The sequence below is a fragment of the Megascapheus bottae genome, chromosome 5 (genome assembly GCF_031878675.1).
Source record: "Megascapheus bottae isolate mThoBot1 chromosome 5, mThoBot2.hap1, whole genome shotgun sequence".
Lineage (NCBI taxonomy): Eukaryota > Metazoa > Chordata > Mammalia > Rodentia > Geomyidae > Megascapheus > Megascapheus bottae.
Window position 1 is genome coordinate 81006490 of NC_143513.1, and position 16818 is coordinate 81023307.

The following is a 16818-nucleotide window of genomic DNA, read 5'->3' on the forward strand; positions in this document are numbered from 1 at the left end:
AGATGTCTCACGGGCTTCTCAATACTTCAGTGTCCAAAACCGAAGGCAGGCCTTCAGGAACTCACAGATACGACTGCCCCACTCGTGTGCAAGTAACACTGCTTTCCCTGGTTAACGTTCACTTCTCTATCCCTGGAACAAGTGATGCTAAAGTGTGAAACACCATGAGGCCAGGTGCTGGTGGCTCCCTCCTGTAATCCTGGCAACATAGGAAGCTGAGATCTGAGGATCATAGGCGTGCCAGGACAAAAGTCCAGGAGACTGACTAACCAGCAAAAGTGCCAAACTTCTTTAGGTGTGGCTTCTGTGAAAGCACCAGCCATGAGCAAGAAAGCTAAACAAGGACTATAGGTGCTAAATCCAAGCCTTGTACCAGCGCGCATGCACACACACACAGACACACCAGACCCTGGTTCTCCTGCCAGTCAATGCAATTTTTTATTTTTATTTTTTATTTATTTTTTTGTGTGTGTGGGTCATGGTGCTTGATTTTGGCCTGGGCACTGTCCCTGAGCTCTTCAGCTCAAGGCTACTGCCCAACCCTTGGGCCAAGTTCCACTTTGTTTTCTAGAGGTTCATTGGAGCTAAGAGTCTCAGGTCTTTTTGTGCTCAGGTTGGCTTTGAACCTTGATCCTCAGATCTCAGCCTCCTGAGTAGCGAGGGTTATAGGTGTGAAACCACAAAATTAGGAGGTTTGTTTTTAACAAACCACTGGTTCTCTGATCCTCCAAGCCTCCAGACTAGCTAGGATTTAAATAGACTGCCCATCTCTAGCATGAAAATGGTAGCTTTTTCCTGAAGTACACGGGTACATCCAGTGACTTCGGTGGGCCATACAGGCTTTAAATTCTCTACATTTCCCCGGGACTAGCTGCTACCTATCAGGCCCACTGTCAGAACCTGCGTGCAGCCATAGAGAAGAGAAAAATCCCATAACGAAAGCTCTCAATTGCTCCAGAATCCAGAAGGCTCTTGGATAAGTGCTGCACACGCCTGCCAGGAAGCCACGGCCTGCAGGACAGGCCAGCTAAGAACTGATCACACATCATTCTCAGAGTCCACACCTGCACCTGCCGCCCCCCCCTTAGGTCAATACAACTCACCATCTCATCCTAGCCACTGGGAGGGGCTTTCAAATGTAGGCCTAAAGCATTCAGTTCCAGAGGTCCATATAGATGCTTGCATTCAAAGAATATAGAACATAGAGGGGGAAACGCTGTTTTCCAGGATAACCTAGAGAATAGCAACCTTTTGTAGCTGCCAGAAGAGACGTTGCCTGGAGAGATTTTAGCAGACTGAAGCCTCTGCCCAGTTTCTAGAATTCAGAGATGAAAGCACAGAATCGGAAGTTTTGTTTTGTAGCTACGTAGGGATTGCAGGCGTCTCTCGGGACCCAGGACTCTAGATTCAGGGTAGGATGGCAATTCCAGGAATGGATCAGGATTTCCCCAGAATAGGGTCTGCATCCCTTTTGTCCTTTCAGTGTCAAGTCAGATCCATGATGGGAGCAGGCAGTTTTGCAAAGATGTCATATAATGAAGCAAGGGGTCGTCAGGCGTTAGTCCCAGATTTCTGGAGTGATCTTGTTTTAGCGTGAGCATAGTATGGTTCTGCAATGGACCCAGCCTCATTCAGTCTGCTCCTGTTCCCTATGCTTCTCTATGCTTTCCTAGCCTGCCCTGTTACTTCTGCTAGCTACACTACTAGTAAAGGGAGAGGGGGAGCTTTACATACACATGAATCCAAGACCGTTTGAAATGGGGCCCCTTTAATAAAAGCCCCAGAAGTCCTTGGGCAAACATGATCATGCTATAATGCTGCTACCGGAATCGTGGCCAAAAAGACTGGAAAGCAAGTGCTGCTGTCCAGTGCACCTCCTGGTGGCCTAGCTGGAAGAAACGGCCCGTGCTGACTGTCTCAGAGGCCAGGAGCTCCTCAAGGGGAGAAGCCCAAACTGGTTGGGTATGACTGCCAGTGACTGCCAACCTTCAGCTTCATTCCTGTGCATGCTCAGTGGTATGGTCCAGTGTCCTAACAAGGGACAACAGCCATGGTCATGACTGGAAGGAACCATCAATGGCAACGCGCCAATTCCAGAATATACAGCTATGTCTTCCCTTTATTGGCTTGACCTCCCAACCCTCGTGTTAAGCAGTTGACCTAGACACCCCCCCCCACCCGCACCCCCTCCCGCCCCGTTGTGGGACCCACAAGTGTTGAGCAGTAGATCCGGCTACCTTGTTATTGGTTCCGCCACCCAACAAGGAAAAAAGACCCAGTTGGGAACAAAAAATACAAAAATATAGTAAGGAAACTTGTACTTCTCATCTATCAATAACTTCTACCTCCTTAAAAAGATTCTTCAGCTGGGCGTGGGGGCTCCCACCTACAATCCTAGCTACTTAGGAGGGGGTTCAAAGCCAGTCCGGGAGACTCCCTCCACTCTACCCAAGAGACTCTTCTCTCCAATTAATCAGCAGAAAACCGGAAGTGATGCTGTAGCTCAAAGGGTAGGGCGGTGGCCCTGAGCTGAAAAGCTGAGGGACAACACCCAGGACCAGAGTTCAATTCCAAAAAAAAAGAAAAAAGCAGGTGGTCTCATCCTGGCCCTTGGGTGCCACCTTCACCAAGTCCCAGAAACCTCTGGACACATTGACGTAGAGCTCAAGAAAGTTTGTTAGTAAAGCAAAGACTGAAAGACAAGCCAGTGGTTTATAGACAGGGGTTTGTGGTGAAGCAGGTGAGGGCCTCTGCTGCCTTTTGTTCTGCCTGGCACTTGGCACACTCCAGAGTTCTTGCTGACTACTATTCTCAGTCTGGCCTGATTTCTAGGTTGATCTGTTAGGGTCATTTCAATACAGAAATGTGAGCATACCTTTAGATGAAAGACAGGTTTCTCCAGGACAAGAGTCCATTCTTTACAAACTCTAGTGTACCTGAGGTCACTTCCCCAGGACAAGAGTCTAAGCTCTCCCTGCTGGAGAGCTTCTTCCTCTCCCAGAGGAAACCAACATCTTTATCCTTTCACCTATTTAACCGCAGTTTATTGGGGCAGTATAAGGCTTCCCGCAAATAGTGTTTGTGTAATTTTAATCATTAATAGTGTTTATCTCTCTACTTCTGGCTATAATGATGTGACGAATACAGGTAGGTCAGTGCCAGCGCCTATGTGGGCAGCAACCATACGAGCAGTAATCAGAAGACCAGCCTTCCAACATGGCAACTACAGGGCCAACCAACAGACCCCTGAAGCTTAAACTACTTGGGACATTTTGTTTGTTCCTTACTGAAAATCAGTATCTAATTTTCCTTTGATTTTGCTATACTTAGGTGGAAAAGAAAAAAATATCAAACATTGAGCCTGGCGTGGTGGCTCACACCTGTAATCTTAGCTACTCAGGAAGCTGAGATCTGAGGATCAAGGTTCAAAGCCAGCCTGGGCACAAAAGGACCTGAGACTCTTATCTCCAATTAACCTCTAGAAAATGGGAAGTAGCTCAAGGGTTGGAAGAGCTCAGGGACAGCACCCATGCCAAGTTCAAGCCCTATAACCCACCAAAAAAAAATTAAACATTATGCCTTAACTTGGCTGTCTAGGTCAATTCATTTTTTTTCAATTCATGTACCTAACTAGTGTCACCAAATAAAGCTGCACTGAATGGGAATTGAGTGGGACCACTTCTCATTCCTTTATAATAGCAGCAGATAACCGTCCTCGCGAGGATCCCTCTAAGCTGTCCCTGAGCTCTTCAGCTCAAGGCTACCGACCTACCCCTGAGCCACAGCACCACTTCTGGTTTTCTAGTGGTTAATTAGAGGTAAGAGTCTGTCATGCCCGGTCTTCAGTGCCCAGGCTTTGACATAGGATCCCCTGATGTCAGCCTCCTGAGTAGCTAGGATTACAGGTGTGAGCCACCGCGCCAGCCACCAGGATCATTTCTAATAGCTGAAGGTACAGTCAAGTCTTGAGGAACTACTTCCCAGTTGGTTGCATCTGGGAAACGGTCAGAAGTCATGGCCAGAACAAACTGTGTCTGTAGATACTGAGACCAAGGAATCTTTGGATGTCCTGAATAGGCCAAGCCCACTTTATGACAAGAAACAGATGGGCCCCATTTTGCCTGTGTCTGAACAAGGGTATTCAACTATCCCCCCTCTACCCGCTTCCCCCCTCCAAAAGGCCTCAACTATGAAAAACTACCTCCTCAAGGGCTAACTGGCTACATATTCAGCTCAGGTCACAGGGATGGCAAGGCTAGCAGACATCCAGAGGTGAGAACTGGAGCCTCTGCTCTGCATGACCCAGAGTCCAATGGCGTGTATGTGTGTGCGCACGCGTGCATCACCAAGCTCAGAGACCTTTCAACCTCTCTACGCAGGTTGGGAATTCCTATTCACACTCTTCTATTTCTGAGGAGTAAATCTAGACTGGTGGACTTCAGAGCTAGACAGACAGGGTCTTAGAAACAACCTAGCTCAGTTCTGTCACTTTTCATGTGGAAGTTGATGACAGCTCAGCCTGGCCTGGCCCTGGCCTGCAAGACGGAGCCCTCTCCTCCCCACCCAGGGGAGACAGGCCTTCTACATATGGACAGGCAATACAACATTAGCTATATGCTTTTACATTACATATTTAGATGAAATGTATGAAAACATCGTTTATAAATTAGGCAAATTAATCCTGCCTATAGGCAGGATTTGTCGGCTAAATCACAATTTGGAAAAAGAAAACCAAAAAACTCAAGGAGTTAAGTCTATCTACAGTCAATGAACCTCTGGTGGTTAATGCACAACAAGGAGAAATTCAAGTATTCTTTATTCAAAGTTGAAAAATGTACCATACTGCATTATTGCAAAAATTCACTGGTACAAAACACTTTGCAGCTGGTGAGAAGGCAATAATAAAAAGTTGATTTTTAAACTCATTACTATAAATTATCATTACAGTACTTTGCAAATTCAGACTTTCACACTGCACGTTCTCTTCCTACATTGCCCACAGTCCTGGAGGTTCCTGAAGCTAAGGCAGCTGTTTCCGGGAGGAGGGGGGAGGTAGCGGATGTCAAGGAATTTCCATTTCTCGTTCGATGCCCACATACTTCAGGGCATCAGCCTGGCTGTATCTGAAACACAAGAAAAGGCAGGTGCACGCACCCGGTATGCAGCGACGTTAGCACCACCCCATCCGCGCAGTTCCCCAAAACATTACAGTGTCTTTTTAAAAGCCCCTCCCCCACTGCACAATGACCCCATACAGGCCCAGATGGGGATGGCAAGGGAGGGCACGCATAGGTGCCAGTGCCCACCTCCCCTGAGAAGCTGCCCAGCTCTGAACTGAGCAAATCCAGGCAGAAAGCGCCCGGAGCTTCTGCCCCGCCAGGCCGCCCCAGGCCTCTGTGCTCCCATCCACCACCCTGCGCTGGGAAGGATGGGCACCCTGGTACACAGGCCAGAGCGCGGCCCAGGAGGCAAAGCAGGAACAGGAAAGGTATGTGAGGATCCTGCTCCTGGAGCCTTCCAGTGAGGAGGGATCTGACAGAGGACTTCCCAGGACGACACCTGGGATTCTGGTGGTTTCACTTCAGTCTCCTTCAACCCTGCAGATGGTATCAGAGCTGGCTGTACACAGGCTCGTGCCAAGAACTCAGCTCTCAAGAAGCATTTCTGGGTAGGATGCCGATTCACTACAAAAACTGTCCCATCTGATCATAAACCTTCATTAGCTCACAAAAGTCAGTGTACGGTAAGTTTAAACTGCCAGGCAGATGCCAGCCCAGCGTCCCACAGTGCCAGTGGCCGGGTAGCTCTTTCCCCCAAAAGAATACACAACCCAAGTGGAGGGATACTAGCCAACAGAGCTTGAAGACGGCCAGCAGGCACCAGTGGTTCACACCTATAACCCACTCACTCAAGAAGCTGACATCTGAGAACACAGTTCAAAGCCAGCCCAAGCAGGGCTTGTCTGTGGGACTCAATCTCCAATAAGCACCAAAAAAAAAGAAGAAAAGCTGCAAGTGAAACTGTGGCTCACATGGCAGAGTGCTAGACTTGAACAAAGAAGCTGAGGGACAGTATCCAGGTCCTGAGTTCAAGCCTTAGGACTGGGATGTGCACGCGCGCGCGCACACACACACACGCATGCACGCACGCACGCACGCACGCACGCACACACACACACACACACACACACACACACTCTAATGATGTGCTGGTGAGGAGTTCCGTAGAGGTGGGGCACAGGCTTAGCACCTACAGGGACCTATGTTCAATCCAGGGCACTGAAATACATACATAAAGACTCACACCCTACACACGCGGCACACATGCACATGCATACACAAAGAATTCCTACATAATGATGCAACAAATACGCTAGCAATCAAAAAAAAGAGGTAAGTGTACTCCCGTAATGCGATCAGGGAAAAGCGTGGCACTCTTAGCACAATCTACATAAAAACAGTAGTCCCATTTCCTCCAGAAAAGGCATCGCACCCAGTAACGCCAGGCGCCTCTGAGGTGATGCGAGAAGGCTGCCAACAGCAGGGAAGACACAGCGCTCACCGCGTAAGTCTCATTAAAAAACTAAAACTGGCTGAAATTGAGGCTGTGGCTCCCGGGGTAGGGCGGCAGCCTTGAGCTGAAGAGCTCAGGGACAGTGCCCAGGCCCAGAGTTCAAGCCCCACAACCCACAAAAACAAGGAAAAGAAAAAAAGGGGGGAAAAAGAAAAAGGAAGGGAGGGAGGGAGGGAAGGAGGGAGGGAGGGAAAAGAAATCTTATCTTTGCCAGGTGTGGTGACTCATGCTTATAATCCTAGCTACTAGGAGGCTGAGATCTGAGGATCAAGGTTCAAAGCCAGCCTGGGTACAAAAGGACCTGAGACTCTATCTCCAATTAACCTCTAGAAAACAAGAAGCTGGGCTTGGCTCAAGGGTAGGGTAGTAGCCTTGAGCTGAAGAGCTCGGGACAGCACCCAAGTCAAGTTCAAACCCCATGACCCACAAGAATGAATGAATGAATGAATGAATGAATCTGACTGAGCGCAAGGGGTAGCACTGTCCAAAAAGAAATGAACTTTTTTTTTTTTAGCCAGTCCTGGGCCTTGAGCTCAGGGCCTGAGCACTGTCCTTGGACTTTCTCAAGGCTAGAGCTCTACCACTTGAGTCTCAGCACCACTTCCGGCTTTTTTCTATGTATGTGGAAGTGAGGAATCGAACCCGAGTATTCGTGCATGCTAGGCAAGCACTCTACCACGAGGCCACACTCCTGGCCCCCAAAAAGAAATGAACTCTTTACCTGCCTTATGTAACTGTTAGCCCCTCCACCAATAACACCAATAACATTAAATTAAAATTAAAAAAAAAAAAAAAAGATTCTTGGGTTAGGGTTCAGATAGTGGAGTGCTTGCCTGTTGAGCTGCAAGGCCCTGGGTGCAATCTCCAGGACCACACTCGAACAAGAAAGCACTACTGCATGCCAAGGCGATGAGTAGCTACATTAAGAGGGCTGCAGATGCTGCCCGTGTGTTGGCCCCGCGGTGTCAGAACGACCCCTCCTGGGGCAGCAGATCCAGCACAAGACCTGCCCAATCGCACAGTGAGGAAGAAAAGCCCTCAGACTGCATTGACATACATGTTCTTTACCAACCTGTAGTCAAAGAAGAGCTCTTCACCAGTCTGGATTGCTCTCTTGGCAAAGATTCCTATCCTGTGATCACCATTGACCATCATCACTGGAAGGAGACAGCGAGGGGTCAGAGGGCAGGGAGCTCGGGAGGGACGCCCGTCAGCGCTGCCGGAGGGGGAGAGGCCAACACGGATCCTCACCTCCAAGAACCTACCTTTTGCATAGCAGTTTGGATTTACTGAATGATTGGCAAAACGAATTTTGTTACCCTTGCGAGTTGCATCCACCACAAAATCTAAAGAGAAAAAAGAAAATGCAGCAAGTACAACCCAGTGAGGACCTGCAGTTTTAGACAATCAAACACAGGATTCTGGAAACAGCCAATCATAATTCTTCAAGGCTTGAATTCAAAAGCAAATCACTCAATATAAAATCACATTTGGAAGAAAATGCTGCTGTTCTGGGTTAAAATTAATCCTTAATGATTAACAACAGCTATCTTAACAGCTAACAATTATCAGTTGTAAATGTAGATACATACATATACACACACACACACACACACACACACACACACACACACACACACACTCACTGCTGAGCAAATTATAGCTTTAAAAACATAACTTCCCCCGGTATCAAGAATGGCGCCTGAGCTGACTGCAGTGGCTTACCTTGTACTCCTAGCTAATCAGGAGACTGAGATCTGAGGATTAAGGCTCAAAACCAGCCTAGCTACAAAAGGACCTGAGACTCTCGTCTTCAATTAATCAACAGGAAATGGGAAGTTGGGCTTGGCTTAAGGGTAGGGAGGGAAGTAGTCTTGAGCTGAAGAGCTCAGGGACAGCGCCCAGGCTGAGTTCAAGCCCCGTGACCCACGAAAAAGAAAAAAAAGAAAAGAAAAATTCTGCCAGAAAACCCGTTCTCTTGATGCCACTGTTTCTGAGACTCTATCCTATTTTCAGCACAATTCTGCTTCACCTAGTCATCATCCTGCTGGGCCAGAGGCGCTAATGGACTAGGGAGCTATGCTTCTCCACTGCCCATGTTGTTAGGAACAGGAGATAAGAAGACTAGAGCCGGGGACAGGAAGACTGCGCATGGCCCCTCAGCACGGCAGCCCCATCACAACGGCCTGCAGGTCTGTCCCAGCGGGCAGCCAGCACTGAGGCTGTGAGAAGCAATGAGAAGCAGCAGGGCTGCTGCTGTAGACAGCACAGCGTCTTCTGGTCAGCGGCTGGCCTCTATCTAAATCCTCTGCCAAGGAGAGTCTCAAACAACTTCGAACTAAGTGCCTGCAGGCTCAGAGACACATACCATTGTTCAAGTTGAACAGAAAGCTGCACATGTACTTATCATAGACTTTCCCTCTTCTGTCTGCTTCATCTTGAGAAATAATCTAAAAAGAAACAAAGGAAGAGAATGTCTTGAAGTGAGGCACGGAGTCTGTGAGGACACACAAGCGCCCGTCGAGAGAATTTTGGTCCTTCCTGAGAATCCTCAACAAAGGGCCCACCACAGCCAAATCCTCAGCCACTGGTTTGCACACTATAAAGGTATCTTAAGGCTTCTGAGGCAAAGATTTATCTATCTCAATAACAAGCTGAGAGAAAATGATCAAGAAAAGTATCTTGGCTAAATAAAAAACAAACAGGCTGGAAGTGTGGCCTAGTGGAAGAGCGCTCACCCAGCATGCACAAAGCCCTGGGTTTGATTCCTTGGTACCTCCTCCCCTTTCCCCCTCCCCACACACAAACTGTAGCTTCAATCCACTGGAAGCTAGCCCCCCACTATGGTCCCAAACCCGACCTCTAAAAAGCCAGGCTATCATGACACTGTTTCCAAGTCATTGTCGCCTAGGCTATGGATTAATCAGAGCAGTCTCTACAGAGTAAAGTGGTCTCCATCCCTGCTGCCTCGGCCCCAGGTGATAAGAGCAGCTTGGCAAGAACTAAAGCAATCCAGTCACTGAGCAAATCAAACCTACAAGCATGATTTACTGACTTATTAAATCACAGGCAAAAATCCTAGGATTTTTATGTGAATTCATTCTAATCAAACCTAATGATTTCACTAATGAAGTCATTTCAAAACAAAGGCGGCTATTATAAATAATAGCACTTTAATAGTGAGTGTTGCCTTACCTCTCCACAGTATTCTGAGATGAATTCATTTTTCTGTACAGGATCTTTGATAAAAATCCCCCAGCCTGCCACATCAGATGGTGCCAGCAGTAAGTGCTACAGAGTAAAGCACAACCACGTATCAGAAAAGGACGAGCGTAGACCAGTGACAAGTCACCTCCCATTGAAACCCAAGGTGCACCACGGCTAGATCCAAACTGCACAAGCAACTGAGCAGAACTGCAACCTGCAAAACAAAGTTGTCAATAAAATGCATAGGGAGAGCACCGAGGGAACCCAGCCCGGGGTGTCATGACTCCCCTACAACCAGAGGTGAGACAGCTTCTCAGGACTGCTGCGTAGTTATGTCCCCTCCGGCCTCGACTCTGCTGCTTTAGATGATGAGGTGTCCCCGAAAATCTTGAATATGATGGATCTAATTTTATCACTATATGAACCCACTGATGGCACTGTTGGGGGGCGCACTGTAGAAGTGGGTGACTGAATGGTGGATCCCCCGCCCCCGGGCTCTCAGGCTCAGGTCTACCACCCCTTGCTCTCTCCATTCTGCTCCCTCACCACACATGGCTTGGCGACCATGCACCGAAACCATCCGCCAAGCAAATCTTTTCTCCTGGGAGATGCTTTCCTGTCACAGCACCCCAAATAGCACACATTTCTGAGATGGGACCTCCCAGACTGCCCTGGCCTTCACACTCCCCTGCCTCAGTCTCCCAAGCACTAGAAGACAGGGGTGAACCACCATGTCTGGCTAACACAAATCTTACATATGAAAACACCAACCACTCTCTGCCTCTTCCCCCATTCTTCTACTACCAGCTCAGTCTGGCTCTTTAAGGGAATGTATTCCTGGGGGGAGGGGGAGAGCTGCTGCCATTTTAACCATGGTAGCTTGCTTTCTTTCAGAGTCTTCTCCCTAGCACTTTCCAAGTCACCATGGAGGCTACAGTTGGGGGGCTCATCTCAGCAGGCCCACATTCGTTTCAGCACAGAACCCCAACCAAGGTCATCATTGCTGTAAAGTGCTCAGTTAGTGCTAATGCTTCTTCATGGCCTGTTACTGTTTGCATCTAGAATCTTCCTGGGGCCTTGAAAATGGCTCCAAGATCAACCAGCAACTGAATGCCAATTCTGGTCCACCCTATAGTTTTCCATCAGGATGACTTCCCAAACACTCCTGATCATAAACAAGACTAAATACGTGTAATTAAATGAAACCCCGTTGGTACACCAGGCTTACTCTGAGAAGTAAAAATGTCAACAAAGAGCACGCGTCAGCACAAACTCTCCCCGGTTTTGTGGGAGACACCACCTAACCAGCAGCGGCAAGTCTGAACGGGATACCTCAGGACGCTGAGCACGACCGCCCCAGTCCAGAGGCCTACATGGACAGTAAGCCACCTAGAATGAACTGATACCACCAAGCCAGCCCACTCCACCCAAGGTGAAATTACAGGTACTGCTGGCTCAGAGCCACAGGGAAGGAAATCAAGAGAAGGTAAATGTTTCGCATAGGGCAGGATTTTTGGCCTTAAGGGGCTCTTATTGGTGGGGCAGCCTCAGACCTAAGCTGTGCATGCACTGCACACCCACAGAGGAACACTGGATAGGAAAGACACAGCTCGTGTACCACCACAGACAGCCTGACAAAAACACATCTACTAAACCTTGCCACGTGAAATTTTACCTTTCACTCTGAAAAGAAAAGAACCAAAAGATTCCACTTCATGAGAACAGATCTATTTATTGTGATAAAAATCTGTGGACCAGGGCTGGGAGTTTGGTCTAGTGGTTAAAGTGCTTGCCTAGGATGCATGAAGACCCGGGTTCGATTCCTCGGTACCACATACATAGAAAAAAGCCGGAAGTGGTGCTGTGCTGAGGCTCAAGTGGTAGAGCTCTAGCCTTGAGAAAACCCAAGGACAGTGCTCAGGCCCTGAGCTCAAGCCCAGGACTGGCATGCAGAAAGAAAGAAAGAAAGAAAGAAAGAAAGAAAGAAAGAAAGAAAGAAAGAAAGAAAGAAAGAGAGAGAGAGAGAGAGAGAGAGAGAGAGAGAGAGAGAGAGAGAGAGAGAGAGAGAGAGAGAGAGAGAGAGAAAGCAAGCAAGCAAGCAAGCAAGCAAGCAAGCCTATTTAAAAAAAAAAAAAAATCTGTGGACCAGGAAGGAGTTTGGTCTAGTGGTAGAATACTTGCCTAGCATGCATGAAGACCCAGGCTCAATTCTGTGGTACCATATACATTAAAAAAAAAAAAAAAAAGACTGGAAGTGGCCATGTGGCAGCTCAAGTGGCAGAGCTCTAGACTTGAGAAAGCCCAAGGACAGTGTGCTCAGGCCCTGAGTTCAGCCCCAGAACAAGCCAAAAAAAAAAAAAAAAAAAAAACCTGCTTGGATTGAAGAAAGAAGAAGACATAATGGGCCGGGGTTATGGCCTCGTGGTAGACTGCTTGCCTAGCATTCATGAAGACTGGGGTTCAATTCCTTGGTACCACATACATAAAATAGGCCAGAAGTGGTGCTGTGGCTCAAGTGGTAGAGCTCTAGCCTTGAGAAAACCCCAAAGACAGTACTCAGGACTGGCCAAAGGGAGGGGGGGGAGGAAGAAGAGTAAGAAAAAGAGGAAGAAGATGACATATTAACTTAATGAGAAATTTAAATCATCTATTAAACAGTTAGAAAATAAATTTTATAACAAGCCCGATACTTCTAAGGCCTAGTCTAACCCCACCAAGTGGGGCATTCCCTGAGAAATGTAAAAGACAACAGTCACCCACAGAAAACCCCACCGTCTTCTCCCCGCATCCCCCACACCTTTACTTCTGTCTGTCTAAAGCCAGGTGCCAACAGAGGAGACAATGACCGCTGCTTACCTTCTTGGAACCCCGCTGAATACTGCAGTTTTTGCAGGACACGTTTTTACTATCCCAGTGGTCAGCAGCTCCACAGGTGAGGCAGAGGTCAGGGTCACACTCTCGGACAGCCAGGTAGCACGGGCACTGCTTGGTGTTGCACTGTGCTTTGCACCGGCATCCGGGAAAGCGGTTCTGACCTTCAGAGACAAATTCATCATCGTCACCACCATCACTCCCATTCAGCACCATGCAAACACTGGCATAAAGGCAGTGCAAGCACTGCCCAGAGCACCTGAAGCTCTCAGTTCCCCCTTCACAACCATCTCATCCTCCTCTGTACAGAAGAGGAAGGAACGGAACCAACCGCAAATGCAGAACTGTTAGGACCAAGGAAGACGACTGGTGAGTGTTTCCAATTTCATAGTTATTAAATGGTATATGGAGCCAGGTAACGGTGGCTCACGCCTGTAATCCTTGCAACACAGGAGGCAGAGATCAAAGGATCCCACTTAGAGGTCAGCCCCGAAGGAAAGTCTATGAGACTCTTACATCGACTGACCACCAAAGAGCTGGAGGTGTGGCTCAGGGGTAGAATGCCAGCCTTGAGCACAAAAGGCGAGGGGACAGCACCCAGGCCTGAAGTTCAAGCCCCAGTACCAGCAAAAAAAAAAAAAAAAAAAAGTATATGAATTTCCTTCAACTTTGAACTAAACAGCATCCATGGTCCTTGACCAGTCTAACAGCCCTGACAGTTCAAGCCTGTTCCTTAGAATGCAAGCTTCTTTAAACAACTGCAAAAATCTATTACCCTTACACTACTTTCTCTTCATTCTGAACACTAAAACCCTAGTGCCCCAAAATGTTTGAGCAGCCACTTCTAGATCTCCCCTTATAGTGTATATCAACTATACTATCATTTAATTTAAATCATCAAAGAATAATCTTTTAAAAAAGAAAGAAAAATCAAATATTTCAACACCCTGCCTAACTTGCTTAACAAATACACACACGCACGCACACACGCACGCACAGGCACAAACACACACATTACCCAGGAGGCGGACCGGACACTAGGACAGGGCAGTTAAGGGCTCAATAAACACTTGTAGAACAAAAAAAGGTTTCCTCACGTGAGTGGCAAGGGAGTATGTCCTGTCCCTATGCTTTGGTGTAAGTTGCTATGTTAATTTGCCAACCAAAGGCCTATTCGGTTCTCATGCAATTGCATCAAAGCAACAAATACTTACACTCTGAACTACATTGACAAAACTTTTCACAAAAATTTTGTGCTATCACACAAGGGCACGAACTGTCACAAGGCTGCCGCGGATGGTCACAGGGTTGATAGTTGTAAACATGGTTAGAGGAGCCGTCTGAGTAAAGACAACAGCACGCAGCCAATGAATCCAGGGAGATGGGAAACAGTCGCACAGTTAACAAGAGTACACCCTTCCCCAAGCCTCTGGAGCTCCCTTCCTGGGTTCCAGCTACCGTACTTACAGTGCTGCATACATTCCGGGACAAAAGGCAAGAATCACCTCCCCTGCTCCCGCCCACCCCCCCCCCAAGTGCTGCACAGCCCGGCCTCTGGTCCATTTCCAAAGTGCTTCTCACTGCCTCACTTGGTCCAGTCAGCTTTCATTTTCCAAAAGATAACTGAGTGGAGACTCCTCAACAGGTTATCTTTTATTTAAATTAAGTTGTTGCATAGGAAAGAATTAAATTAGAATAACCCAATTCCAATCCAGTTACTATTCTAAAACATGAGAACGAAGTAGACACTGTTACAAACAATAACTAAGTTGAATGGAAAGCTACTCACCCTTTTTCAGCTGTATCTTTCTACAGTGGGCAGCCCACAACCTGCAAAAACAAGAGAAAAGACAACATCAACCCCTGGAGAAAGCTCAAGTATGGTCACAGCTGTAAATCCAGCCAAACAGCTAACTGGACCTAGCAGACAGCATGTTAACAAGAAGCGTCCTACGCGACCCAAAGGTTAGCTCAGTGACTTGAACAGCCAGCCACTCTGAGGCTGCTGGGCCAGACAGGAACCACTTCCTGTGCTCGTCCATGCTAGCTGGGCAGGGCTGAGAACCTCACTGACAAGAGTGTGCCTTCAATGACCAACTTAAGAGTCCAACTGTATGCATGCTCATATTTTGTCAATTTCTAGTATTATTAACCATCCAATCAAGCTATACTGTCACAAACATTTCAACCAAACAATGAGAAACTACTAAAGCCTGATGTCCTGGGGTCAAAGGTCCTAATATCTCAAAAGCGCTACATTACTTCGTAAACGAATACAATAACTGAGGCTACACAGTAAGTTTTTGAAGTGTAATCTAATTGTTTTCTAATGCATCCAAATAGGATTCTCATTTTAAGAGAGTTAGGTTAGGAACCCAGGCACCATTTTAGGGGGCTCTACATTTACCAATCACATCAAGCTAATAACATTCACTACACTTTATCATCATGCACAGAAGCTTCTGTGGAATAGAATGTTTAGAAGAGCGTGCTCAAGAGCAGCAGAAAGCAAGGGCATTCAAGGAAACCCAGGCAGTGCTAGATGACAATTCAGTTCTAAAACCTGACTAAGACCTCAAAGCAAAAAACCTATTTTCAAACATTTCTTTTTTCTGCCAGTCCCAGGCCTGAGCTCAGGGCCTGAGCACTGTCCTTGGGCTTTCTCAAGGCTAGAGCTCTACCACTTGACCCTCAGCACCACTTCCAGCTTTTTTCTATGTATGTGGTACCGAGGAACTGAACCTGGGTCTTCCTGCATGCTAGGCAAGCACTCTACCACTAGGCCAAACTCCCGGCCCCCAAACATTTCTTAACCAACAGCTAAAGTCATTGTTATGTGGCTTTTACTACAAAGCTAAGTATGTTTTCTAATCCAAGATGTAGTTTGGTAAAACGTGTGTAACTTCTAGCAGGCCTGCTGTCTATTCAGAGCACACCAGCGACCTTGCACAGGCCTCGCGCTCTCAGATGGCAGTTTACAGTTGCTATTTCTATCGTGCAAGTGGGCTGCAGCCTCCGCTGCTGGGACACAGCCCGCTTCTGTGTGCTTATCTGGAAGCTCGGCCACACACTCACCGGTGCTTTCTCTTCTTCTTCCTCGGGGGAGTGTCCACGTCCTCGGCGGGGGCCGGCGCTATGATACTGGATTCCTTGACTCTAAATTCATACACCTGAGGAGCGTCACAGACACAGGGCGGTGAGGACAGTCCATAGGATAGTCGACGACAGGGAACCACCCCATGCTCCCGTGCGCGAGGGAAATGCTTCTTTCCAATGACTGCGGCCAGCTGGGGCCCCGTGGATGCCAGGGGCCTCCATCACATGGGGAGAATGGCAGCAATTACATTCTGGTCACAAGTAGAGATGTCAGATTTCAACTTACTTGCTTTTAGCCCAACCTTAAATATCTAAAATGAGGAAATCCTGTAATTCAACTAAAGAATTATGTTTATTTCTTTTCCTCTTGGTAAAAAAAGAAATAGGAGGGCTGGAAATGTAGCCTAGTGATAGAGTGCTCGCCTAGCATGCACAAAGCCCTGGGTTCAAATCCTCAGTACCACAAATACAAGTTAGAAGTGGTCTATGGCTCAAGTGGTAAAGTGCTAGCCTTGAGAAAGCCCAAGGACATTGCCCAGGCTCTGAATCCAGGCCCCAGGATGAGAGGAGAGAGATGGCTGGAGAGAGGGCTGAAGAGAGGGTGGGAGAGAGAGGGTGGGAGAGACAGGGAGAGAGAGGGAGGGAGAGAGAGAAAGAGGGAGAGAGGGAGAGAGGGAGAGAGGGAGAGAGGGAGAGGGAGGGAGAGGGAGGGAGAGGGAGGGAGAGGGGAGGAGAGGAGAGATTCTTTTAAGAAGAGGAAGACTGTGTATGTTTGGACAAAGAATACATATTATTCCTATATTTTAATCAGGGATACCTACCTGTCTGCATGTTTTGGTCCCGATGAGCCTTGCAATGGCACAGAAATTATCATAGTAAGTACCGATGAGGACTCTAAACATGGATGCCTCAGCACCGCTCCACTCCACGTTCTCAGGAGGTTCAATATTTGGCTTCATCTTTATTGGGGTTTGACACCGAGAATTTGCTTCTACAAAACCAAATGTTAGCACAAGTCAAGAAGTAAAACTCAGGACATGCTTGAAAATTCAGGATATGCTTAAGAACACA

At 47.6% G+C, this 16818-nt stretch overlaps 1 protein-coding gene across 17 annotated transcripts in view; it reads right to left on the bottom strand.

Annotated features, from left to right (window-relative positions):
• Positions 1-4798: 4798 nt before the first annotated feature.
• Ezh2 (enhancer of zeste 2 polycomb repressive complex 2 subunit) overlaps positions 4799-16818 on the bottom strand; it is a 65595-nt gene continuing 53575 nt past the window's right edge. For 13 of the 17 annotated variants that reach the window (XM_090333470.1, XM_090333464.1, XM_090333465.1 and 10 more), the window contains 10 exons: positions 16569-16738; positions 15727-15821; positions 14441-14481; positions 13866-13991; positions 12637-12815; positions 9769-9864; positions 8942-9023; positions 7839-7919; positions 7646-7730; positions 4799-5123 (listed from right to left, as the gene is read on the bottom strand). In XM_090333470.1, coding sequence (XP_090189596.1) covers positions 5063-5123; positions 7646-7730; positions 7839-7919; positions 8942-9023; positions 9769-9864; positions 12637-12815; positions 13866-13991; positions 14441-14481; positions 15727-15821; positions 16569-16738 — 1016 coding nt within the window. In that variant the 3' untranslated portion in view covers positions 4799-5062. The remainder of the gene's footprint in view (positions 5124-7645; positions 7731-7838; positions 7920-8941; positions 9024-9768; positions 9865-12636; positions 12816-13865; positions 13992-14440; positions 14482-15726; positions 15822-16568; positions 16739-16818) is intronic. The other 4 variants (XM_090333479.1, XM_090333478.1, XM_090333477.1 and 1 more) reach the window with 1 other exon arrangement.